General features: G+C 42.0%; 1 protein-coding gene across 2 annotated transcripts in view; it reads right to left on the bottom strand.

Annotated features, from left to right (window-relative positions):
* Positions 1 to 27,872, bottom strand: part of Htt (huntingtin) — a 138,320-nt gene that overhangs the window by 17,493 nt on the left and 92,955 nt on the right. For both annotated transcript variants that reach the window (XR_001229382.2, XM_005365914.3), the window contains exons 41-54: positions 26,293 to 26,500; positions 19,879 to 20,020; positions 17,235 to 17,414; positions 16,942 to 17,118; positions 16,628 to 16,704; positions 15,324 to 15,462; positions 14,343 to 14,465; positions 11,055 to 11,268; positions 9,982 to 10,127; positions 8,394 to 8,571; positions 7,382 to 7,477; positions 4,763 to 4,950; positions 2,231 to 2,357; positions 706 to 806 (exon numbers count right to left, since the gene is read on the bottom strand). Coding sequence is in view for 1 of the 2 variants with exons in the window: in XM_005365914.3 (XP_005365971.1) it covers positions 706 to 806; positions 2,231 to 2,357; positions 4,763 to 4,950; positions 7,382 to 7,477; positions 8,394 to 8,571; positions 9,982 to 10,127; positions 11,055 to 11,268; positions 14,343 to 14,465; positions 15,324 to 15,462; positions 16,628 to 16,704; positions 16,942 to 17,118; positions 17,235 to 17,414; positions 19,879 to 20,020; positions 26,293 to 26,500 (2,096 nt within the window). In the remaining variant the exon portion in view is untranslated. The remainder of the gene's footprint in view (positions 1 to 705; positions 807 to 2,230; positions 2,358 to 4,762; positions 4,951 to 7,381; positions 7,478 to 8,393; positions 8,572 to 9,981; positions 10,128 to 11,054; positions 11,269 to 14,342; positions 14,466 to 15,323; positions 15,463 to 16,627; positions 16,705 to 16,941; positions 17,119 to 17,234; positions 17,415 to 19,878; positions 20,021 to 26,292; positions 26,501 to 27,872) is intronic.

The raw sequence follows: 27,872 nt of genomic DNA, 5'->3' as shown, positions 1-27,872 counted from the left end.
AAGATGATCTTGACGACTTGTGACCTATATAGATTCACTCTCTTATCTGTCATCTCCACAAGTTCATTTCACATCTCTCAGAACCAAGGGCTCATATCCCAGGACTTTGAACATACAAAACTATGGGCGCTATTCATGTCTTATTAGCATGGTATACATTAATACTAAGCAAACAAAAAACTATGGGCGTTATTCATGTCTTATTAGCATGGTATACATTAATACTAAGCAAACAAAAAACTATGGGCGTTATTCATGTCTTATTAGCATGGTGTACATTAATACTAAGCAAACAAAAAACTATGGGCGTTATTCATGTCTTATTAGCATGGTGTACATTAATACTAAGCAAACAAAACCTCTAAGATAATTAAAAACAAAACAAACAAGACACAAGAACATGACCTGGATTCATGGCCTTTTTTGTTTTAGTTCAATGATATTTCTTCAGATAGTGATAAATGAACAACAGAATGCAAAAGTGCTGACAGAGAACAATCTTATTCCACTGATGTAGAAGGTATCATAGTAAAAGTTGCATCCTAGCTACTGGAAGCCTCAGTCTCCAAGCCTCTCAGAGGGCTTGTCTTTACTGTGGAGCATCAGCTGAGATATGATCAGCCTGCTTTCCTGTTCCCAAACAGTCACCAAGCTGCCATAGCTACAGGTTCCTACTTAGCCAACTTCTAGCTATAGAAGTCTCACCTCTGGTGGGCTCTCCTCCTGTTCCATCACCAGGGGCTGGGTCACCAAGACACCAAGGAGGGTGGCCCAAGTTTCTTCGAACTGGGTACGACTGGTCCACCCTGGGAATCAATCATTACATTAGATAGTTTCCCAACTCTCCAAATCCATAAAAAAACACTGACAATATAACGCCTTCAGTGATGTTCCTAGTGCAAGATCTTCAGGGCAATCCTATAGTATAGGGAATACTAGTCTCTCCATTTACCGTGAAGGACACTGTAGTACATAGAAGTCAGTTATGCTATCAAGGTCAAGAGGCATAGGCCAAGTTCAGCAGCCCAGACTGCCCTTCAATTCCCCATTGTGTGGTACAGTGACAAGGATGTCCACACAGGTTTCATTCAAGCAGGCCAGGCTATTCCTGTCTATGAAGCATTTTTAAAGTGTCACCTTAAGTCTGACCATGAGATTTCAGACCAGACCACAGAACCACATACATGATAATTCGGTCTCTGTAAAGCTGGTGAGATTAGTGTCAGCAAGATGGCTGACAATCTGAGTTCAATTCCCAGGAACTACCTGGGAAAAGGAGACAACCAATTCCTGCTAACTATCCTCTGCCCTCCATGTACACGCTGCACTATGGGCATGTTCATGTGAGTCATGTCTCCATAAAGTATATAAACATAAATAATGAAAACCACTCAGAACAGATTGGAAAAGCATGGCATTGGGCTGGGAACACTCCAGCAAGCAGCAAAGGCAATCTAGGAGGCCATTCCTCAGGTTCACTAAAGAGCTACATCAGAGTAAAGTTCAACAAATGGCTGCATTTGGTGTTCCCACCATGAGTCAAGAAGATCTGCAGTACTCCTTATAAGGCAAGGATGGAACAAAGATAGAAACGAAGAATATCAAATGCTCAGATCTCCTGGAACATAGGGTATGACTCAGACTCAAGTGAGTTTGAAGGGAGTTTGCTTAACTAGTGATTGGTGTGGCAGGGCCCAGCCCATATATGTGGTACCACTCCTGGGGTGGAGGTCCTACATGCTTTGATAAAGCAGGCGGAGTAAGCCCTGGTGAGCAAGCTGGTAAGCACCATTCCTCCATGGCTTCTACTCCTGTTTCTGCCTCTAGGTTCCTGTCCTGGCTTCCTTCAGGGATAGACCTTTGTGCTATCAGGAGAAATAAACCCTTTCTTTCCCATGTTGCTTTTGGTCATGGTGTTTACTAAAGTAACAGAAACATAACTATGACAGGCAGGAAAACAATTCTTCATGAGAGTTGCCTGATTCCTACTCAGAAGTTACTGGGGACAGTGATAAACTGTCAAAAAGCCTGATATGCAACCACACACACTGCCTCGTCTATGTGCACCTAGGTCTATTTTCTTATCATAATTCCGTATGTGCTGTGAAATGTGTGAAGATTTGTTCCATTCCCATTATCCCAGAACCTTTCCAGTTGTCATGAGATGGCCCTACCCTGGAGCTTCGGGCATGTGTGTGGTATATGGGGACTGAGGAAGATTGTGGGGTACCTAGGGTGTTGATGCGATAGATGAACTCCTTGAGGATCTCCTTCTCCTGGAGGAATTCTACAGGGATCTCAGGGAACACTGTGCCAAAATCCCCTCCAGGTTTGGGTGACCACCCAAGTTTCCATACCTGAGAAGAGGAAAAGAGAGTAACAACTGGATGGAGATGCCACTAGGAAAACAAGAGACCCCCCCCCTTTATCTCAACTAGTCTCCCCACTGAGCCAGCTGCACTCCCCTCACTACTCACACAGGCTTTTCCAGAGCCAGTGCTTTTCCACAAAAGGCTCCCACCCCTTTGCTAGAACCTTTACGCCCAAGCTTGACTCCCACCACTCTGTTCTGCCTTCCCAAAGTCAATCCTCTTCTTGTTACACCTTCAGACCGGCTGTACACAAGCTAGATTCCTTGTGGGAAATGCTGGTGTCCACAAACATTAATGTGTGTTAGAAAAAAGGCAAACACTAATGAAGTTCAGTCCCGTGTATAAATATGTGTTGGCAGTCAGGCACAAGGCCAACCCTACTGTTCATTCTATCAATTCTGACAAGTTGAGTTCTGCCATTAGATATCCGGACAAGCACCATGCACAAAACGAAACCCTGAGGCACATCCTCTATTATTCCAGTAGCAAGACCATCTTGCCAGCTCAGCTATGTGAGCCATGAGGACCTAACAGAGCCTCCCCAGATTCCTACAACAAAGCTCTCTTTATCATAGTAAAGCCTTCTATAAATCTCTTATACAAGCATAAAAGTCTCTGGGGCATGCCCAGGGGAGGTTCTGCAATGCTTGCTACAGTTGCCTTTGTACCCAGGGCATTCAAGGGAGCAGATTAAAAGCACTTGATGGAGTTTTACCTACAGCACATGGCCTATGTAGGCAGATCCCCTATAGCCTTCTATGACCTCTATACTGCCTTCCTGCACAATCTCCACAAAGAATGCTTCCTGCCCAGGGTTAAAACCCATGCAGCAATGTTGGATGATCTCCTGGATTTCTATTGTGCTCTTCCCAATGTCCACAGCTCTTTCTGTAAGTACTTCCAGCACAGTGAAGCCACAGTACTCAAAATGGGCCTCTGCAACTCTAAGGTCCAATGACTGTCACTTTCTAAATGTGAACTTTTCCAGGATCTTACATGCAAATACATGCATGCAGAGACTGTGGCCCAGCAGTAGGCACATGCCCTATTCTAGGAAGAAAAAAAGTACTTTTCCCTTGGGCCTGGTTTTGTGTTCTGGCTTAAGTCAGCTATGAGCCAGCTTTGTTTTCTTGTTGAGGATTTTTGTAGGAAAGGATATGTCTAGTGTGCTATTTCAGCAGACTTAAGTCAGCATAGCTGCTGTTAACCCTTTTCCCATACTAAGTTCCTGCTGAACCAAGAGCCTGTCTATTTTATGCTGATATGCGAAGAAAATTTCAAAAGAAAACCCACAATAGTGCTTGTCCCTAAATTTAAGAATCAATCTTTCTTTCTCTCTGATACAGTCTCTGGAACAATGTAGACCAGGCTGGCCTAAAACTCAGAAATCGTTTTGGTTTTTTTCCCCACACACCACTATGCCCAGTTTTTAAAGAAAATAATTTTAAATAATTTTAAAAGGTGAAATCTTCAAAGGTGACAACTTTTAAATAAAATAATTGAAGAGTAAAATTTCAGGTTTACCATAATTAGTCTAATCACTTCAGAATCACATCCAACATGAACACATCAGTGGAAATGAAGGTTAGTACTTTAGTTCATTTTGAAAATAACCACTACACAGAATGCCTGGGGACAATACAGTGTCACAACTACCCACATGCAAAATGCTGGAACTACCACAGAGTGTTACAGCAATAAAGATTGTGAGATAAGTGGGCATGAATGCCAATAGCTAATTCTAGCATTAGGGAAATAGAGAAGAGGATCTCAAGTTTGAGGCCAGCCCTGGTTACATATCAAACTGAGCAAGATCCTACCCCTCCCCCCAAAAAAATCAAAATCAAAGGTCTGCATGAGGCCTCATCCTATAGAAAGAACTATATAGGCAATTGAGGAAAGCTGGAAACAGGAAAGGTGGCCTTACCAGAGAAGAACATACCAATTGGTTGTTCAGTTCTGAAAACATACATACAGGGAGGATTATACAGACTAATCAGGTTATATTTAAGAATAGATACACACACACTTTCTCTCTCTCTCTCTCTCTCTCTCTCTCTCTCACACACACACACACACACAGTAACAATTAGTGAATAAAAAGGCCATGAATTTAAAGATCAGGAGGGAGGGACACATGGGAAGGTTAAAAGGGAGGAAAGAGAAAGGAGAAATATTATAATTAAATTATAATCTCAAAAACAAAAAAAACCAAGGGTGGAAAATGTACCTCAGTGATAGGTATGACATTTGCCTTGCATGCACAAGATTCCAGTACTCTTGCCCCCCTTCTCCTGAATCTTCCCCAAAATATTCCATTTCAGTCTTAGGATCACCCCACCCCCAGGCTGCTAGTAAATATCACCTATCCTATTTCAGCAATGACTTACCAGAGGGGGCACACGCGTATAGCTGTTGACCAGGGGGAGACGCGCCAGACTGATGACAATATTCTTAAGCACTGCCGTGAGGAATGAAGGCAAAGTACTGTTCCTTTTGTGGCCCAAGGCCAGCACTGACTGCAGGGATTCCACCATCTCTGCCACCATCTCGCAGGCCGAAGTGATATAACTGGGATCTACATAGAGAATGGTGATCAAGAGGGCAGATTCTGTCAAAACACACTGTAACTCTGCTATCCTTCCTCTGTATACCCATGGAGAAGTGCGTATCAAGCCTACCAACCCCTGTCCAGTCTACCAAGACTGTTGGCTGCTCACATAAGCCCACCTGGTATGCATCCAAAACCAGCAATTCTTAAAATTTCTGTGGGGAATATAGTAATAGTCTTGAACCTGAGTTTCAGCCTTGGATGGAAATTTTAGAGGCAGAGTGATGATGAAAATTCCAGAGCCACCAAACTGTCCTGTCAGAGTCTTGAAGGCAGGGACTGTTCATATTTCCTGAATCTCAATATAGCATGGAATTAGAAAACTACTTGTTACTAAACAAGTAGTAAAATGGACAGATAGTTACCCTTGCCCATGAGATTCAACAATTTAGGCAACTTCCTAGTATAGAAAAAGGATCCTTATTAAACTTAAGGAATTAAGCCCCTAGCTAAAAAAATGGTGCATATTAGACTAACTTCAAGTGGCATCAACTAGGAAGGAAGAGATGGCTGAGCAGTTAAGAGGACCTGGGTTCAATTCCCAGCAACCACATGGTAGCTTCTAACTATCTGTAACTCTACTCCCATGGGATCTGGCACTTTCCTCTGGCCTCCTTGGGCAATGCATGCATGTGGTGCAGCATACATGCAGAAAACATCTTCACACATAAAATTAAACAAAAAAAGTACTAACTGGAGGTGACTTAAAAAACTTAATAAAACCCAAGTTACTTCTTCTGACCAGAATCTCATTAACTGACCTCAAGAGAGTTACAGATGAGCATAATTATATAGGCCTTAATTAAGTCATCTCCTGCCACTGGGCCAACCTGCCCACTCTCATGATGGTGGGCATTTGCCTTAGTGCTTCACATGGCTTGATTTTCTTACCTGCATCTTATCCTCACAGAATTACCTGAGCTCCTGCTCAGCTAGGGGGGAAAAAAAAACAAGCTATGAGGTGGAGGTTTCCTCACTTTGTGGGTATTAATAAGAAATTATGAAATCATAACTCAACTGCAGGAACTGTAGGGGCTCAAGACAGAAACAAAGTGAGAACCCAGCATATACTTAAATGGCGTTGCTTATGGGCCACTATGGAACCCTAAAATTTTGGAACAGGAGCTGGAAGACTACAGACAAGGAAGCTCTGTCTATAAGTATCTCCATCTTTTTTTTTAAATTATTTATTAATTATGTATACAGTATTCTGCCTGAGTGTATCCCTGCAGGCCAGAAGAAGGCACCAAATCTCACTGTATATGGTTGTGAGCCACCATGTGGTTGCTGGGAATTGAACTCAGGAACTCTGGAAGAGCAGGCAAAGCTCTTAACCACTGAGCCATCTCTCCAGCCCAAGTATCTCCATCTTTTAAAATGGTTTCTCTCAGCTCAACTCAAATTCATGACCCTCCTACTTTGGCCTCCTTAGTGCTGCAATTACAGACAGGCTCATGTCACAATGCTGGGCTGTGACTAGGCATTTCTCTATACCTATTTCTGGAGCAATAAAGCAGGGCTGAGGCTCCTGTGACCCTAGGAAAGATAAACATTCAATGGCGCCTGCTTTCCCACCTGTGTGAGAAGGGCTGCAGCTGTAGGTTGCATTCCTACTATTTGAGCCTCTAGGGTCAAGGAACTAAAAACATTCTAGAAGCCTAGTTAGGCAAGAATTCAGTTGGTGAAATGTGTTCTGTCTTGCCACAACTACCCTAGAAGCAATAAGGAAGATCAGAAAAAGACAATGTGGTGCCTAAGTTCAGAACAGTTTTAAATGATGGTGATTTCAGTAATTTTTTTTCAATGTAATAGCACCTACCACTTAGGAGGTTGAGGCAGAAAGGTCATGAATTCACTGCCAGCCTGGGCTACAGAGTAATATCCTGTCACAAAACAAGTCACCAAATGCTACCAAAAGAGATGTCTGAAACAGTCATTAAGGTTACAGTATACTATGTGAGTATCTGCACTAACTTCAAATTCCTTAGTGTTCTGAGTTATTTATTCAAAATTTAATGTACACTTACAACAGGCCAAGCAGCAATTTTGGGAATACAGACAAGAAAAACATATTTTCATCCTCAAGTAGGAGTCATGTGTTAAGTACTGAGGACTAAGATGGGGGCTTCCCAGAAAAGAGGTGCAAATCCAGGCTGTGAGGAAGGATGTAGGATGAACCAAGTTCGTCCAAGGGGAGAGGGAGTCTTCACCGGAAAAACAGGGCACACAAAAACAGGAATATGGATGCATCCATCGTCAGAAAACCTCAATCCTCTGGATGAGCTCTAGAGGGTTTCATAGAGTTCAGAGTCCCACTTCACAAGTTTCTTTTGTGAATGATTGAAGGCCCCAAAGAAACACAGAAGGGGGAAAAGAGTAGGGAGGTCCTATGACTTACTTTGTATGTTTGAGTCTCCTCCTTCCTTTCTGATAGCCCTTGGAGTATCTGACCTGCTTTCTGGACCGAGAAGCTGGTCCCCAGGCTGTACTGCAACTGAAATCACAGCAGAACATACACTTTAACCCTTCTTTCTACTCAAGTCTCCAAACCTGTGCAGCCTCATAAAAACTTGCAAAGACAGCTATGTCAACTTAAGGCTAGATTTCTAGAGACAATCTCAGTAAAACACTAAATGCAGGCATCAGTGCTTTGGATAATCATGAATACACAAAGACTTGTGCTTCTACATTTCAGTGCCATCTCCACTCTGAGAGTTTTTATCAGACTAGTTACCAGCCAATACTGCTAAAAGCATCACTATGACTAAGAAGCTTAGCTTTTTAAAATTAATCCCTGGATCTTTGCTTCCAAGTTGACTACAAATGCACAGATGAAAACAATTTAAACAATGAAAGATCAAAACACCACTCTATGTTTAATTTGAAAACATAAAACTTCAAAACATCCTCTAACATGTAAACTATAATGTCCAATTTTTAAAAATTTTTAGCTAATGACCCTTGTTGAGGACACTGTTCCTTGAAAAGAATGAATCCCTTTTATTTTATAACACATTAGCATTACAATGCAGCATGCAAGCACACACTTCAACTCTAACAGAAGTCATCTATTGAATGTAATCTTGTTAATTTTATAATCATTCAGGACTAAGAACATCAAATAGCCAACTAAGACTAAAGATCAAAGGGATAAAACTTAAAAAGTATTTTTTAAAAGCTGGAACTCCAAACTCTAAACAAAATAACTAGAAAAGTAAATTCTAGTTAAGTTCCAGTGTAATATCAAGGTCTGGGGGTCGAAAGATGGGGCCTTCTAAAGGCAGCACCTATAATTCATCCATTCCACTCCAAGTCCTAACTGGTTCTTGGGAAATAGGAGACAAGAAGAAAAAGTATTCATGATTGATATGTATTTGTGAAGACAAAGTTATTCATAGACAAGGACTTACTGGCTTCCAGGATGAATCGCACGCAGTGGATGAGGGAGCAGGCATGGGTCACATACTCTGGGGAGGACAGCAGCCCCCAGAGGCCAGGCACCTGTAGTGCCAGACAGCAGCAGTCTAGCCCGGCTTGGAGGTCCAGACTCAGTGGGATCTGCTCATGGATCAAATGCCATGACAGGGCCTAAAGGGAAGCACTGTTAGAATGCTCACCCAGTACTCTGCGCCTCCTGTATCTCTAGAGAACAGTGCCATTAAAAGTTATGGAAGACCATGGAAAGATGGAGAGGCCAAGAGATGAGCCAACTTCCTTCTAGAAAAATGGTTTTAACCCAGGTTTCTAGGTTGTCATTCCTAGGTTTCTTAATATTCAGTCCTGATCCACCTATACCTCAAAGTTCCAGCTTTCCCTCTGTTAGAGTACTCAACCTCCCAGATATTTTTATCCTTTAGAACCCTGGGTAGCTAGAGAAACTTGTCCTGAGCCACATAGCCTCCAGGCAGAGGCTTTTCTCAAGGGCTCCTGTAACATAGGATTTCCAAATAGGATCTGTTTAAATCTCAGTCACAAAGCTGAGTTTGGAGTATTTATGACTAGTGACTTCTAGCAAGTTTCTGAACCTCTCTGAGCTTCCTTCCCTATGTGTAAAATGGGAACAGAGAGTTCATCCTTTGGCGTTGTTGTGGGAACCAAGCACCATGACATTGCCTGTGAGGTTCAGGGTATGACTAGGAGCTGCCACCCAGTACTTAACACATACACTTGCTTTCCAGTCTCCACTGGGCTAAGACAAGCTAAGACTACCTAACTCAGCCTGGTTCAGCTGGTGCCTCTGTACCACACTTCCTCAGGAAACTTTCTTTTCTTTTTCTTTTCTTTTCTTTTCTTTTTTTGGTTTTTCGAGACAGGGTTTCTCTGTGGCTTTGGAGCCTGTCCTGGCACTAGCTCTGTAGACCAGGCTGGTCTCGAACTCACAGAGATCCGCGTGCCTCTGCCTCCCGAGTGCTGGGATTAAAGGCGTGTGCCACCATCGCCCGGCGAAACTTTCTTTTCTTAGTGTAATGAGTCAACTCTTGCTCAGGATGGGCGCACAGCTCTGGCACTGGTTGAAGCTCTTTTCTAGTAGTCATATGGCAAGGTAACAAAACTACAGAGCATGTGTATACATACTTTGAGGGGCCAAGTGTTCAGTTTTCCAGGGGTGAGATGCCTAAGTTATTGCCCAACTTAAAACATAACACTGCCTAGATTTTAATTAGGATCCACCTTAGGATTGTAGTACTGGGACAAGAGGATGTCTTACAGACCTCCTTGGTTCGCTGTGGGTGTTGTGGTGAGGGTGAAAGACTCAGTAAAGTCAGGAATTAGATTTTGACCAATAGGCATTCTCTTCCTGCCTAAGGTTTACTGAAACAGGCTCTAGCTCTGTACCCAGACACATCCTTACAAACCCACAATTCTCTAGACTCTACTTCCAAAGAAGCTGGGCTAATAGGCATTCACTACCACACTCAGTCAGCTGTTGGCTTTCATCTTAGTGCTACTCACATAGCCTATCCTCACAGAGACACAGCATTTCAGGGCTGCTCTTACCTCAAGTGTCATTACCACAAACTTCACTATGTCCCCCTCCTTGTCAGGGGGAAGGTGCAAATGAGCAGGCACTTTGGAGACCACCACCAGGTATTGTGCCAGGGCACGGGCAAGTGTGGTCAGAGACTGGTATGATGCAGCATCACCTGAAACACGAGACTGGCATGAGTGACTCGGACTGTGAGCATAGGCCCTTCCCTTCCATAAGCTTCACATGGCTATGTGGATTTGACGATGCTAACACCAAGACAGCAGATTTGTACATGCCCACCCATATGTGCTACGTACAGTCTGAACCTGGTTTGCCCTGAGTCTAAGCCAGTATTCCTGAAGGGCTTAGAACCATGATAATCTAGGTCCAAGAGTAGTAGTAACAAAGAAAGACAGTTTAGAGTTAAGAATTTGGTGCAGTTTCTCATTTATGTCAGCCTTCCAGTGTTTTAGAACAACAGCCCTGACTATATATGTGCTTGGGGCAAAGCACTGTGCTGGATCTGAAATACTTTTTAAAACTATGATAACCTGGGATTAGAGACATAGTTCAGCAGTTGAGAGTATTGGCTGCTCTTCCATTGGGCCTATGTTCAATCCCTAGTTGCCACATAGTGGCTCACAACCACCTGTAACTCCAGTCCCATGAGATCTGATGCCAACTTCTGGCTCCATGGGCACTACATGCATGTGATGCAGACATATATTCAGATAAAACACCAATACACATAAAATAATTAAAAAATTTAAGATAACTTGGGTCGAGAAGATGGTTCAGTGGATAAAGTGTATGCTGCACAGCATGAGGACTTGAGTTTGGAATCCTGGCACTCACATTAAACCTAGGTGGGATATGCACCTGTAACCTCAGCTGAGACAGCAGGACACCAAAGGCCTATTGGTCAGTGAATCTAGTAGAGATGGCAGCTCTAGCTTCAGTGAGAGACCTTGCCTCCCTCTGGCTTGCACATTTTGCTACCACCATCCCATCACTCCAGAGAGAGAGAGACAGACAGACAGACAGACAGAGAGACAGAGACACATAAAGAGAGAAACATCTAAGGAAACAATATTTAAATTACCAAGTAGATCATTCAACTTGCTCCAGTAGGCTGTGGGCTCTATAGGCAGAAAAGGCTGAAAGACTTGATGGACAGCAGGAAGCTGCTGAACAACACTGGTCACCCGGTCCAGAGTCACCCCCAGGGCTGCTTCAAAAAGGTGACTCTTCTGGCCAGTAGCAATCTCACTCATGCCAAGGCTTAAGCAAGGAGCCAAAAGGCTTAGGTTGAACTCCTGGATCAAACATTATAGGCCAGACAAACAAAAGCAGAGATGGTAAGCTTTCCTTCACATAGCTAATGCAACAAGCATTTATTTCTGAGATAATCCAGACTAGAGTACTATAAGGCATGCCTGTGAAAATATTCTAGAAACATGGACACTCAGCCTCCTTACTTTTTGCCATGGGAGATTCTCTGCACCACACTGGGACTCTGACCTCAAGAAGGCCATCACCAGATGAGCCCTTGGACCTTGTATCTGTAGAGCTACCGGTCAAAATAATCCTCTTTTCCTTATAAAGCAGCTTGCCTCAAGTTACTTGTTACAGTAATAGGAGTAGAAAAAATATTATCTAGAAAGGGTCTTAGTTATCATATAAATAGATAAAAGATAAAACTAAGTTGAATTTTCTATTTAAAAAAGTATATTATATACATTAAAAATATATCAACAATTCCATTTAACGTACGTTCAGAAAATACTTCTGGCTTCTTTGTCGTACTTGAATTTTACAGTAGTATTTTTACTTTTATGATCTTAGATTTCTCTGAAATAATTCTAGAATGACAAATTTTAATTGACATAAACAGTACACCAAGGCTAATATGCCAGGCACTGCTGTAGCCTGAGGCATAACAGCATCTGGAACAAGGGAAGGTGGTCTTATGTGTGATAAAGATCTGGTTGGAAAATCAGCATTTCACATGACAAAATTTAACAAATTTTACTTATTCATTTATTTATTTGGAGATAGACTTTCACTGTATAGCCCTGAATGGCCTGGATGTAGACCAACATGCCATAAATAGAGATCCTCCTGTCTCTGTCTCCCAAGTGTTGAGATTAAGAGGATGTGCCACCATGCCTGGCCTCATATGACAGTTTTTTATTATATTTTGCCAATATTTTTAGCCATTTAAGGAGTTAGGGGAAAGAACAATTTTTCAAATAGAACATCAAGCTTTAATATTAAAAATTGTATTTCATCATTAGTACCCCCAAATCAGACATTCACAGCTGGAACTTTCATAGTTGTTAATAGCCCACTTAGCAACATGGAAAAATTTAACTCACTGATCCTGTACTTTGGATCTCTTCCTGTGTGCCCTACCCCTACACCTCCCATTAACCTCAGTTTCTGCTTCTCTTTTTCCCACTGGCATATGTCAAAGAGCTGTGGGTCCTTGTCTTCACTGGGGCAAGAAAGCAGCCCATTAAGGTAGCTTAAGGATGCTTGGCAGTAGAGCCAAGAGCAGGGAACTAATGCTTTCAAGGTCTGGACCAACTCTGCAGTATACCTTCTGATATTTGAGGGGTAAGTAGAAAAGAATTCCTCTATATCTAGAGGGGATAGGGCACCTCACTACATGGTGGGCATGATGGATAATACTGAGATCAACTTAGCAAGATTTACAATTACTTAGGAGACAAGCCTCTGATGTGCCTATCAGGGATTTTCTTGTTTAGGTTAACTGAGGTGGGAAGACCCATTTTAATTGTGGGCAGGGATCCTGGACTAAATAAAAAGGAGAAAGCAAGTGGAGCACCAGCATTCACTTCTCTCTGCTTTCAGACTGTGGATGCCAAGTGACCAGACACCTCAAGCTCCTCCTGCCATGCTTTCCCTGCCATGAGGACTGTACCCTTGAACTGTGAACCAAAACAAACCCTTCCTCCTGTAAACTGCTTTTTGTCAGGATGTTTTTTTTTTTTTGTTTGTTTGTTTGTTTTTTTTTGTTGTTGTTTTTCGAGACAGGGTTTCTCTGTGGTTTTGGAGCCTGTCCTGGCACTAGCTCTTGTAGACCAGGCTGGCCTCGAACTCACAGAGATCCGCCTGTCTCTGCCTCCCTAGTGCTGGGATTAAAGGCGTGCGCCACCACCGCCCGGTTTGTCAGGATGTTTGAACACAGCAATGAGATAATAATACAGGGGTGTGATGGTTTACATAATTATGGCTCCCATAGACTCAAATGTTTGAACACTTGGCCCACAGGAAGTTGCAGTATTAGGAGTTATAGCCAGCCCCTTGTTAGAAGAAGTGCATTTTGAGGTCTCATATGCTCAAGCTGCTCTCAGGGTGGCACACAATCTTCTGTGGCCTGTGGATTGAGATGCAGAACTCTCAGTTCCTTCTCCAGCACCATGGTTGTCTGCAAGCTGCCATGCTTCTCGTCATGATGATAATGACTAAACCTCTGAAACTGTAAGCGATACCCAACTAAATGTTTTCTTTATAAAAATTGTCATGGTAATGGTGTCTCTTCACAGCACTAGAAATCCTAACTAAAACAAAGGGGCTATTAACAATCAATTTCCAGACTACAGTGAACACATGTAGTCATGAAATGAATGATGATGGACTGATTATAGCTTATGGCCACTCATTTTCTTTAAACACATGAAAGATGAAGTTAAAACAACTTTCCTCTTTAGGAATACAATTTGGTTGAAATACCATCCTATTCACTCCCCATGTACTGGTATGCTATTCTGGATTATAGCTTTCATGTGCCATTTTTTATAAGAGCCTCCATGTGCTTTGCCTAATGTTGCCCTTGCTACACTCAAGTCCCCCCTACACTGCCATACATTAATCACAGAAATTATGCTGGATAGTTTTATGTCAACTTGACACAAGCTAAAGTCATCTGAGAGGAGGGAACCTCAATTAAGAAAATGGTCTCTATAAGATTGGGTTGTAGGCAGGCCTATAGGGCATTTTTTAAATTAGTGATTGATGGGGAGAGTCCAGTCCATTGTGGGTAGTGTCATCCCTGGGCTGATAGTCTTGGGTTCTATAAGAAAGCAGGCTGAGCAAGCTATGAGGAATAAGCCAGTAAGCAGCACCCCTTCATGGCCTCTGCATCAGCTTGTGCCTCCAGGATCCTGCCCTGTTCCTGTCCTGATTTCCTTCAATGATGGACTATGATGTGTAAGTATAAGCCAAATAAATCCTTTCTTCCCGATTTGCTTTTTGGTCATGGTGCTTGCTTCATTGCAGCAATAGAAATCCTAACTAAGATACAAGTAAAACTCAAAAAGATAAGCAGAGCTGGTGATTCCCTGGCCTCCCATTGTTGCCCTACCGAGCTCATCATGAAGTCATTCATGTCTTCAGCAGGGATGCGATTCACCAACTCTGCACCTTCCAGCAGTGCAGAATCTGATTTGGTCCAACACTGGGATCTTACAAGCTGAAGGTACCAGTCCTGAGAAAAAGAAGCAAAAAAGGGGAACATGATTGGTTAGATACTTTGGCTGCTCCTCTGGGCTGTGCCTGCAGCACTGGGACCCTGGCTGCCTGTACAGACATCAGACACACCTTGGGCTTACAGCTCATGAATCTTCTCTCTGTTGTTCTGAGCCTGAATGCCCTCTTCTTTTCCACCCATGGAACTTCTAGCAGTCCGTGCAAACTCAGCAAAGTTCTGAGAGTTAGCAACCTTTCCTCTACCCACTCCTTGATACTGTACCATCTACACTCTACTGGAGTGTGCACAATACTGAATGGCTATGCTTCATCTTCCTCAGCAGCCAGATCAAGCCTGGGGCAAACGTATGCTTTCTTCTATGAGCTGCAGGTTTCTAAAATCACATCTCCTCCCCACCCACAAGGTCCTAACAATCTGTAACTCTCAAGTATGAATGGTGAAGGTGACAACCTATTATACCCATTATATACTACCTAGTAGCAGGAGGTGTTAACACTTCATAGGAGGTAGAAGGTTCAGGGAGATGGACACAGGCAAAGTTTGATAGCATGTGCTTGACAATATTTGCAATCATAGGCGCTGGGCCACAACTAACTTCTCCTGACTTGCCAACTAGCCACATGACCTTGACCCCACACTCCTCCACAAAAGTTACACATCATCATCATTTTCTCATTAGGACCTCATGGCATCCATATTCCACTCTAATCTACAAGCAGAGTTGCTAATAAACCTGAGTTGAGTATCAGGGGCCTTGTGTAGACTGACATCTACTCTTACCCTCATTGTAGACAAAGGCTATTATTGTCTTCACATGGTTCCCAGCCAGCACACTTAGATATACAGGATACTTACTTTGTCTGGAATCACTGTTTCCAAAGATGTGTGCCCATCCCCATCCAGTGGGTGGGAAGTAACTGGGGGCAAGGGGCTAAGTGAGTCCTGCACGGTAGAGAGTCGAAACCTGTCCAGCAGGGAGTAGAGCCTTTGGTGTCTGAAACACAAATGAAACCACAGAACAGTTGGTCCTTTAGTTTGAAATCTCAGTTTAAGAAAGATGGCTCCTAGAAACATGTAAAACCAATGAACAGAAGTAACTTCTTAAAACAAGGTCAAACATACTTTGAACATTCTAAAGTCATGATGCACACTTAGGACCTAGTTAGTTTAAATTACCACAATTTATACCTTGTTGATATTTTCCAGAAATTTCATTTATGCTCATCATTCTATTAGGCAATGCACTACATAACAGCTAACAAAGCTATTCTATTCTTTATTTTCTTGACAGTATTGAGGAATGAACACAGGGGCTTGGGCATGCTAGACAAGTGCTCTACCACTGAGCTATACATTTCTAGCCAGTGTTATCTGTAATATATGAGAAATAGATAAATTCTTCTAACAACCAAGTGTACAAATTATTTCCCCATAATGATACAGTTTATTCCATTATGAATGCCATTTCATAAAAGAATCATTTCATCTAGTCAAATGTATTATAATTATAATCTTTCTCATCTTGGTCTATGACTATGTCTATAGTCAAGCACAATAACAATTTGCTCTCTTACCATCCGAAGTCAATGTGATACTTCATATGTCAAATGACATCATGTGGCTCTAAAGACTGAAAAATTATCTAGACTATACTCTGTCCCATTAAGAAACATCACCATAAAAACCCTCTAAAGACTAAATTAGGACAAAATCACCCTTTCTGATGTACATATGTGTGTGTTCCCTATCCCTATCTGCAATGGAAGAGATAAAAGATTTTCTTAATTTATCTTGTAACTCAAGGAACTATGCTCACACTACAGACGGAAATGTTTCTAATAAAGGCTTCTAAAAGACTTTCAAACAATTAAGCAAATGAGTAGTTATAAAGAGATGGCACTTAACAAGACGTAAATGTAATGTGCATGTGCCAAGAGCCAGGTAGTGCTCTCAGGTTTAATCCTTCTAACCTAGCTACTAAGTTATGCATTTACTCTCATTCATCAAGGGTCCAGAAGTGGAGGCAACAAATACACTTCCCATCCCTTCAACAGCCATAAGGTTCAGGAGTCTCCCATGTCTCGCTATTTGTTCCTGTACATATCCAAGTCCTTATACCCTGGTAGCTCAAATGCCAGGATCCCATGCTGCAGCCTTACCTTTGTGCAAGCCCACTATTCTGGAGGTGCTCCTGGATTCTGTTCAGTTCTTCCACTGGCAACTGGGCCATGCTGCTCTACACATACAAGAACACATCAGGGATTTTGATACATATAATCTCACACCCACTTTAAAAGAATAAAATGGTATGCACAGTATATCTATTAGTAAGAACAGACTAAAAGCACTTGGTTAGATACATGAATAACAAACATGGCATACATGCTCCTATCAGTGGCCAATCAAGACCAGGTCAATAGACCAAATGTTTTGATTGACTTGCTAAGTTTTTATATAAACCACCATCTTGTACCTGTAAATTTGCTGCCAAAAGCATTTCTACGCGGCGACAGGCCAGAGTGTCGACCATGCGAGCCAGCGCACGGAAGGGAGTGCCCAGGAGCCTGTCCACATACAACGTGAGCACAGCACCGGACTGGCTGAGATGGATGCCTTCCAAGCACTGAAGTGTTTTCTTCAGAGTGGTTGGCTAATGTTGAGAAGGAACAAGAACTTATTTTTTCTCAGACTGGTAATTGGTACTGACAAAATTCTAGTGCTTCATTTTTAAGGCAGAGAAAGCACACTTGCAGGCTAAAGACTTACAGTTGAAAGATTTTCACAACGAGACTGAATTGCCTGGATGAAAAGGCCACTAGCCGCAGAATTACGATGAATGGCACTAATAAAGTCTTGTACTGGTGGCTCATGGGACAAGTTGATCAGATCTTGAATGTGATTTACAATGAGCCACGTTAAGTGTTCTGAGTCGTGGAGATTCTGACACTAGGAAAGATATAATAAAAGATATATTTCAATCAGACAAGAAGGCTAGAAAGAGTATGAAAAGAACAAATTCCAAATACAAACTTTCGTTCAGTGAAGACAGTGTCTACGTACATGAGAGAAAGGAAGGAAACCTAGTTATAGAGCCTTGCACCTCTGATGTCGTGTGGCAGAGGCCACGAGAAGTCAAGCCCCAGTGGCAATGTCCAGCTCCCAGAGCCACTACCAAATGGCTCAGCATCAGAATGAACAAAAGAAGCACTGGCTCGGGGCTGGAGAGATGGCTCAGAGGTTAAGAGCATTGCCTGCTCTTCCAAAGGTCCTGAGTTCAATTCCCAGCAACCACATGGTGGCTCACAACCATCTGTAATGGGGTCTGGTGCCCTCTTCTGGCAGGCATACACACGACAGAATATTGTATACATAATAAAAAAAAAAACTGTTTAAAAAAAAAAAAGAAGCACTGGCTCCTTGGGAGAGTCAAGGGACGGCTGCCCACAGGAGTAAGGTGAACAGTCTGGTGCAGTCACTTGCTAGTGGAGCTTGCATGCATGGGAACAAAGGAAATTGCATATTGAAGTAAATGGGCTTGCCATCAAGTGCTGTAGGCCAGCCTCGCATGAGCTGTTCCATACCTACTCTTGTCTCCAGTGGTTAGTGGAGAAAAGAGGCACAAACTGCCACAGAGTTGATAGAATTGCTGAATCAAAAAATAGATCTCCCCAGAACACAGGAGAAGTTTCACTTCAAATTTTTTAAAAGAAAATAAATAATATCCACAGTTAAAAATACATGCAGCCCTTCCACCTTAATTCATAATCCTAGACAAAAGCCAAAACCTGATCAATTTTAACATCTGGCTAACTTTCCATTTGGAACCGTTTGATAGCATTTACATACAAAATTTTTCTTTCTTATACTTTTGTGAAAAATACCATTATATCATATTATTTCTCAAAAGCAGAACAAAATGTAAAAAACTATTTCAATTTTGGGAATGTCAAGTAAAAGATGGATATTAAGCTGCATATCATGGCACACACCTACAATCCAATACTTGGGAGGTTGAGGTGGGAGGATTATGAACATATAGACTGCTCTGTACAATGCACCCTGGCTTGAAAATAAACAGTGAACATTACTCAAGTGCCGATACATAAGACCACCTCTGCTCACAGCTGGCTCAAATATGTTTTTTCCCTCTGTTTCAGATTTTTGTTTTTGTTGTTGTTGTGTTTGTTTTGAGACAGGTTTCTTTGTGTAACAGCTCTATCTTGGGACTTGCTTTGTAGACCAGGCTAGCCTCGAACTCACAGAGATCCATCTGCCTTTGCCTCGTAAGTACTGGGATTAAAGGCGTGTGACACTACTGCCAGTCTGGTTCAGACTTTTAAAAATCATTCTGCTCTATGATAGCAATGTATATGTGGTTCCAAGTTTGTTTAAAAAAAAATCATCAGGGGCTGGAGAGATGGCTCAGCGGTTAAGAGCACTGACTGCTCTTCCAGAGGACCCGGGTTCGATTCCCAGCACCCACATGGCAGCTCACAACTGTCTGAAAAATGTAGTTCCACGAGATCTGACACCTTCACACCAACTAACATAATAAAGTTAAATAAATAAAAAAAAAATTTAAAAAAAATCATCAAATATAAATTAAAATGTAATTGTAACTTATTTTAAACAAATATGATTAAAGAAGACTTGTTTTCATAAATCAAATAGGTGATGCTATTTTTTGTTAAATATTTCACAAAAGTGATTGTTTTTAAAAAGTGGTACTCAAAAGAAAATCTATTCTGAAATCCAAATCCATTTAACACCTTCCTACAAAATAAACGGAAAAAAACTTGCAAAAATCCCACAAAAGTCAGTGCATTTAGCTTTGTTAAATCATGTAGTGTTTGCTGGATAGGGTGGTACACATTTTTTTTTAAAGATTTATTTATTATGTCACATGTATGCCTATACACCAGAAGAGGGCACCAAATCCCATTATAGATGGTTGTGAGCCATCATGTTGTTGCTGGGAATTGAATTCAGGACCTCTGGAAGAGAGCAGCCAGCAGCCAATGTTCTTAACCTTTGAGCCATCTCTCCAGCCTGGTGGTACACAATTTTAATCCCAGCAGTCAGGAGGCAAAAGGAGGGATATCTCTGAGTATGAGACCACTGTGAGTATCAAGGCAGCCTGGCCTACACCTTGAGACAAAACTGCCCAGCTATGTGCCAGGCACTAAGCTCCTGGTGATAAACGAGTGGAATGAAAGCCTTTGAAGATCAATTTAGAAATTTAAGAGTAGATGGGTCCAGGCCATTCTAATTAAACCCCAGAGAAAAATCAAACATTGTTACATCTCCTCAGTTTGATGTTATCTGTGGGGCAGTGAATAGTCTGGTTGCCCAGCAAATGCTGTGGTCCTCTCCTCCCTTAACAACCCTTACAGACATTTTTCACACTTACGACATAATCACAGAAGAGAATAAGGGCCCCTCTTCGCACTATTTCTCTATTGCACATTCCAAGCTGAGCTGCTGAGCCAGAATCCTCCTCTTCACCAGACATCTGGGGGTTAAGTGACTTCGTGCAGGACAAACTGTGCCTTCTACAAGGAGTGAGAGATGCAATGAGGACGTGTCTGGGATAGCAGCAAGCTCACACACACACACACACACACACACACACACAAACACACACACACACACACACAATACTGAATGGCTATGCTTCATCTTTCTTCTCAAACCCACAAGTTATTCCAAACATTGCTACATCAGACTGGTGTTGTGTGTTTAAGCACCTCAGACTTCTGTTCCTAGAAAACACTTAAAGGACACAAGAAGGTTTAGCAGGCAAACGATTACAGTGCTTGGCTGAAGAGCAAAAATCCACTACAAAGCTTCAATTCCAATTACCATGTCCATTCCAGAACTCAGACTGGTCATGTTTGATAATGAATCAGTTGTTGTTGTTGTTATTTTAAATTCCACATGTTCTAAAATTATCGTCAGGTGCCATAGAGAAGTCTCACTTCATACTTCCCTGCTCATTTTCAAATATATTACAGGTCCCAGTTGTGGAACTACTGTTCAAAGTGCTTCTTCCCCACTAAATCAATTATTCCACTTGGTATTCCTTCTCACTGCATCTTTCTTCTTTCTAAATAAAACCCTGGAGACTCTTGATTTTAGCCAAATATTTAAAACATAATGTCTGACACAATCCCACCCCACCCTTCTGGCTTTTGCTCAGGGGCAGAGGTCACAGAAGGGCAAGCACATTTGAAATGTGTTGACCAATCCTGCAACTCCTCAGTACTAAGAGACAATTGATAAAATATTGTATAGGATAAAGTCTTGTTAAAGCTGCCAAATATTTCTGCTCCTCAACTAGTGAGTGGATGAGTAAACTAGTGCATCTACAGAGGAATACTACTCAGCAAGTGCAAGGAATACATCATAGATCACTACCACCACAAGAATAAACTTTACACATACGGTGCTGATGAATAACCAGATGCAGAGCTGTCTATGGAATTCTGCTCTGGGCACACAGGATGCATGGATCAGAACTTATCATGGATGGGGGAAGGGATGGCTAAAGAGACAAGAGGGAACTGCCTGGAATGATGGTACTGTTTGTATCTAACTACATATGTACAAAAGGCATTTTAACAGGTTTCCTATGTCAGTTAAGAAACTATTACACAGAACACCTGCCCTTTTCTCAGTTGGAGCTTTGTAACTTATACTCACAGCTATGAGTAAAGAACTTCTGAAGGATAATATGGGGAATTGCAATTAGGAAATTAGCAGGAGACATAGTTATGGTTTGAATAGAAAATGGCCCCGACAAGAATATAACAGCAAATACAAAAAAGAGACAGATATTAATCAAATCATCACACAAATAATGCTCAATTATGACCTTGCCACTGAGGAGTATAAGCTACCTAGGAGCAGATCTTGTGATCTCAACAAATGAAGAAAAGCCAGGGGAGGCTCCTCTGAAGAATACTGCACTAAGGACCCAGAAGTGATGGTCTTCTCATTCTAATATATGGGGGTGGGGAATAAACTGTCATTTCAGAGCTGGACAGTGGCTTAGTGGTTAAGGGCACTGGCTGATCTTCCAGAAGACCTGGGTTCAATTCCCAGCACTCACATGGTAGCCCACAATTGTCTGAAACTCCAGTTCCTAGGGATTTGGTACCCTCACAAAGACATACATGCAGGGAAAACACAAATGCACACAAAATAAAAATAAAAGAAACTGTAATTTCAACTTTGAAAGACTGTCAATAACTACACTACAATAAAATCAATGTTTGTAGCCCAATCTCATATTCACTAACTCAAGACTGTTTCTTCTGTACACTCAAATCTGTAGCCCTTTTGGATAACTGGGACCATTATCTCTATCATTAGAAACCCCCTCTTGAGCTGGCAAGATGACCCAGCAAGTAAAAGTACATATTGCACAAGCCTGACAACTTGAGTTTGATCCTTAGATTCCACAATGGAAGGAGAGGACTGACTCCTCATAGTCATCCTCTGACCTCCACATGTGGGCTAAGGCAAGCGTGTGCATACAAACACTCCCCACAAATAAAAATGAAAAGAAAATGTCTATGACCCCATTTCTTACAGCTCTAAGTACCCCCCCAACCTCAGTGGAACTCTGAAACACAGCCTGCTACTACACAGAGAGGACTAAGTGATGGAGGAAGGTCATTGGTTGATTAAATAAAGAAGCTGCTTGACCTGATAGGTTAGAACATAGGTGGGAGGAAGAGGAAGTGAGCTCAGAGACTCAACAGCTCTCCTCTCGGGGGCAGACGCCTCAGAGGGACACAATGCTCCACTCTTGCGGGCAGAGGCGAGAGCTCTGCTCTCTGAGGGACATGCGATGAAGCTCCGACCCAGGATGGACGTAGGCTAGAATCTTCCTGGTAAGCGCACCTTGGAGTGCTACACACAGATGATTAGAAATGGGCTAAATTAATATGTGAGAATTAGCCTAGAAGAGAATGGGTCAAGCAGTGTTTAAAAGAATACAGTGTCCGTGTAATTATTTCGGGTAAAGCTAGCCTTGTGGGCAGCGGGGTACTGGGACGCAGCCCCGCCGCCCTTATTACAACAACTAAGAGGTGAGTGACAACCCACCAGGTGGGGCACCCCACTCTGTAGGCCCTCCATACTAGGACAGAACCCTGGGCCAGTCCCTGACCTGCCTCAACTTCTCTAGACAGCCAGCAGGTGAGCTTCCTATAGGCAGGCTGTTCCAACATGCCCACCCCATCTATGGGACCCTGCAAGCTACAAGTCCCACTCTATCCCCAAACCCTCCTATCCTCCTTACCCCACAACCTCAGTGGAACTCTGAAACACAGCCTGCTACTACACAGAGAGGACCAAGAGTTGAGTGACCACCTACCCAGTGGGATATCCCACTTTCTAGGCCCTCCATAAGGGGGCAAAACCTCGGGCCCCACCCCCACTTGCCTCAGCTTTTCCAGCCAGTCAGGTGGCAAGCTTCCCGCAGGTAGGCTGCTCCAACACCCCCACCCCATCCATTCAGACCCATTAGACCCTGCAAGCTACAAGCTCTGCCCCCAAATCCTCCTATTCCCCTGCAACCTCAGAGGAACTCTGAAACACAGAGAGGACCAAGAGAGCAAACCAAGAGAGATTTCAGCGGCTCCCTGAGACAGGGACAGTACAAAGCAAAGAACAGTTCTCAAAGACACAGATAGCCACTGCAGGGATTGGACCAAGAGGTAAAGACACTGCCGGCACCAATTGAAGGAAGAGATGGGTAGGCGCCAATGCAAGAATTCATTCAACAACCTAAAAAACAATATGGCAACACCAGAACCCAGTGGTCATACAACTGGAAGACTTGATCATCCTAACCCAGAAGAAGCAGAAGAAACAATTTTAAATGTAGCTTTATGAGGATAATGGAGACCTTTAAAGAGGAAATGAAAAATTCCCTTAAAGAAATACAGGAAAACACAAAAAAATTGGGGGAAAAAAATCAATAATCTCTCAAAGAAACCCATGAAAATCTAGGAAAACAATCAAACAGGTGAGGCAAACAGTTAAAACTGTTCAAGATGTGAAGACTGAAATAGAGGCAATAAAGAAAACACAAACAAAGGGAATTCTGGATATGGAAAATCTTGGTGAACAGGAACTACAGAGGTAAACATAACCAATAGAATACAAGAGATGGAAGAGATGATCTCAGGTATTGAAGATATTATAGAGGAAATAGATTCATCGGCCAAAGAAAACATTAAATCCAATAAATTCTTAACACAAAACATCCAGGAAATCTGAGACACCATGAAAAGACCAAACCTAAGGGGTAGAAGTAGAAGAACTCCAGCTCAAAGGCACAGAAAATATATTCAACAAAATTATAGAAGAGAACTTTGCCAACCTACAGAAGGATATCCCTACAAGAAGCTTACATAACACTAAATAGACTGGATTAAAAAAAGTCTCCTCACCATATAATAATCAAAACACAAAACATATAGAATAAAGAAAGAATATTAAAAGCTGCAAAAGAAAAAGGTCAAGTAACATATAAAGGCAGACGTATCAGAATTACACCTGACTTCTCAATGGAAACCATGAAAGCCAGAAGGACCTGGACAGTGTGCTGCAGACACTAAGAGACCACAGATGCAAGCCCAGACTACTATACCCAGAAAAGCTTTCAATCACCATCGATGGAGAAAATAAGATATTCCATGACAAAACCAGTTTTTTTAAGTCTTTAAAGAAATTATTTGTGTGCATGTGCATCACAGTGTGCCTGTGGATGTCAGAGGACAACATGTAAGAATCAATTCTCTTTCTAGCATGTGGGTCTTAGGGACTAAACTCAAGTAATCAGGCTTAGCAGTAAGTACCTTTGGTCAGAGCTGCCAGTTTTGTTTTTAAGACAAGGTTTTACTGTGTCACCCTGGCTGGCCTCAAACTTGCTATGACCAGTCTGTAGACCAGACTGGCCTTGCATTCACAGATATTTAACTGCCTCTGCCTCCTGAAGGTTGAGATTAAAGATATAGGCCACCACACCCAGTTCTGAGCTTCAATTTGTAGCTACCATCCCCATCAAAGAACCTTCTCTTTGTAACAAATGGAGACAATCATAGGAAACCACAACTGGAAACAATGCAGAGTGAGATCAATGGATTGTGGAGAGCCCAGTCCTGGTGGATACATCTACATTACACTCCCATATCTGTGGCTCAGGGAACATTATGGAAGAGGAGGCAGAAAGATTGTAGGAGCCAGAATACCAAAAAGTCTGATGTGAAGCAGTCTAGGAGAGAAATGTATGCATAAACAAGACCACAACAAAGGCAGTAACATGTATATAATGTAATAATTCTATTATGTAACATATATGTAATATATGTAATTGTTACATGTACATACATTATAACATGTATATGCATACGGTATATAATGTAGATGGGGAAATTTCATAGGATCTCATCCCTAGACAAAGAGTTATAGGTAGCTAATAACTGCTGGGATGAGAACTAGCCTCTCCCATTTATATATTACTTGTGCATACACATATAAGCATACATAATACATACCACATATATTTATGTAACAAACATAATAAAAAAGAAGTTACTGATGTGAAAATGGGGGCATGGAGAAGGGGTTTGAGGGAGGGTAGTTAAAAGTGGGGAAGTGATGTGATTCTATTTCAACTTAAAAACATTCTTTTAAATTAAAAAAATGAACAGGAAAAATTGCAAAAGAAAGAAGAAAGGAATGAACACGGGTGATGCTGAGACACCCCAGTGCTCAGAGCAGTCTGTGGGGTAGCAGTATTAGCAGCAGAGGCTTGGAATATATGCAAACTCCTAGTCCCTCGCAGCTTCCTGCACTAAAATGTTTTAAACAGCTTCAAGGCTGATCTACATGTACTTATGAGAAATAGAGAGCTAGGCTTAGTGTCCACTAGGTCTCACAATGCTTCATTAATGTGTCAGGCTTAAGAGATTCTCTAAGCAGTTCAAATGATCTTGTGGGTGCCTCCCCAGGTGGTCCCATGTGGTGGCAGAAAGTAACATTTCTATGTTCTTTGGAGATACCATCATAAGGAGCACACAGCAAAGAGGCAATGATGCTCCCAACAAGGATATGTAAAAGTTGGGAACCCCTGGTCTCCCTTCATCAAGCAGAGGCACTAACCTCACCTATATATTCTTCCTTAAGGAATTTCCCTCCACAAAGACTAATAAGCTGTCCAAAACTACACTAAGGAATGATTCATCAGGGCTCACAGCTTTCTATTTCCAAACATGTTCAGATATTTCAGTGAGTACCTGAACGCTAAGATTTAAGCCTAAAAACTCTTTGCAAAATAGAGGGCCACCCACGACCAGAAAGTTTATTTGAATAATAAAAATAAATTAATAAAATACTTCCAATCAGTTTCAAAATTTGCTAAATAATTCCTTCATTATCTAAGAATACCCAGAACACATTTAATCATAACAAAGTTAAGACATTGCAACATGTTTGGCTGTGGAACCAACGAAAGCTGTAGGACGTAGCAGGAGGGATAGAGCCTGACAAGCATAGCCCACATGATGGAACAGTGTCAAAGAATTTGTCAAAGAAAATCACAGTAAAAAAGCAGCTGTTGAGTTTGAATGCCTGTAGCCAGACCACATTTCCCTACAAAACAGTACCCAAGAAAGAAAGATTTATATGAAGCTAAAATTTTACAAAGCTTCACAAAGAATGGAAAATAAAAACGCCCTCATGGCAGCCAAGCCTCAGGCCAAACACTGGGCTGCTGCCTGGGCCTGGGCCTGGGAAGCTGTGCACCTACTTGGGTGTTTGCTGCACCTCTGCCCACCATCGGTGGTCAGTGTGATTGATGAGCAGCAGGATCTGACACCAGAGCAGTACCAGGGCTGGGTGCGTGGACACCATGGATCGAACCCGTGCATTGAGGTTCTCTAGAGTATAGAAGCTGCCTTCACAGCCATCACTGGTGAAGAGTCTAGTGGCAACTGCTGTGATTCTCCGAAACATTCCTAGAACCAAACAAAAATAGGTAAAACAGATTATGGGGAATGCCTCTACTGTTCATCATGATCCAATACCAGGTCGTATACTTTCCCACATTTATGTGAATACAGCACTTAGCACTTAGAGAATTGTGACTTTTGTGTATGTACATGTGCTCATGTGTATACCTGGGAACATATGTGTTGAAGTCAGAGGTTCATGTAGGGTCAATATTGCTTCTCCACCTTATTTTTTATTTTTTGAGACAAGGTCTCTGGTTCACTGATTAGATAAGACTGCTGCCAGTGAGCCCTACAGATCTTGGTATCTCCAGCTGCCTGCTAGGACTGTAGAAATCATGCCTGTTTTTTTTACAGAGGTGCTGAGAATCCAAACTCAGGTCTTCATACTTTGTACAATAAGCACTTCGCTCATAAGCCCTTTCCCAAACTCCAACTTTTCTAATCAGAAACAGACACTAAACTTATTAATAAGTGAGTTCACTTTTTGTCCCTCTGCTGATTGGCCCTGTCTCATTCTCTAGGAGTACAAAACAGCTGCTGTGGAATCCTCAACACAAGAAAAAAAAGAAGGAGCTACAGCAACTATCTGAGAGTCTACCAGGTGACACAGCAGAGACATTTGCCATCCAAAGAAGGCAAGAGAAAGTTCTTCAGGTAGCAAATCCAATCAATGGAAAATATTAAATGACCAACATACTAAACACAATCACTATTCATAAACAGGCATACTTTCTTAACTTTCAATTTGCTAGAGTGGTCAGTGAAGCATAAATCAAAAGATCTTTAAGGACCAGGGCAATGGCTCAGTGGGTTAAAATCCTTGCTGCACAAGTCCGATGATTGATTTCCAATTCCAGAACTCATGACAGATGTGTGGTGTACATCCAATTCCTACAGCAAGACGGGAGGCAGAGACCAAAGGGTTGCTGAAAGGCTCTTGTTGGCAGTGTAATAGCAGAAACAAGAGCCTACCTCAAAACAAAGTGGAGAGAGAACAGACACCTGAGAAGTTGTCCTCTAAGTGCACACCTTGACATGGCTCATGACCTTTCTGTCTCTGTTTCATACAAACAAAACAAGTGAATAAATCTTTAGATAACAAACAATATGTTTAAAAAAATAAAAAAATAAAAGAAAAAATCAGTATTAGGAAATAAGATAGTTTGAAACTAGCATCCATTATCAAAATTAAATTCTGGCACATTAATGTTCTAAGGATGCCATCGAATAAAGGGTGCAGTCCATATAATGCCTCTTTCTCCATGGCTCACCTGGGCAGCCTAGCCTGTTTTTCTCCCTACCCTGTTTCCAACTCCATTTCTCTTGTCTATTCTTCATAGTCCAAAGGCTGGTTCTGCTGCACACTTCAAGAGTG

This window comes from Microtus ochrogaster, unplaced genomic scaffold (genome assembly GCF_000317375.1).
Source record: "Microtus ochrogaster isolate Prairie Vole_2 unplaced genomic scaffold, MicOch1.0 UNK5, whole genome shotgun sequence".
Classification (NCBI taxonomy): domain Eukaryota; kingdom Metazoa; phylum Chordata; class Mammalia; order Rodentia; family Cricetidae; genus Microtus; species Microtus ochrogaster.
The sequence above is the reverse complement of the archived record's forward strand: the minus strand, read 5'-3'. Positions and strand labels throughout refer to the sequence as shown.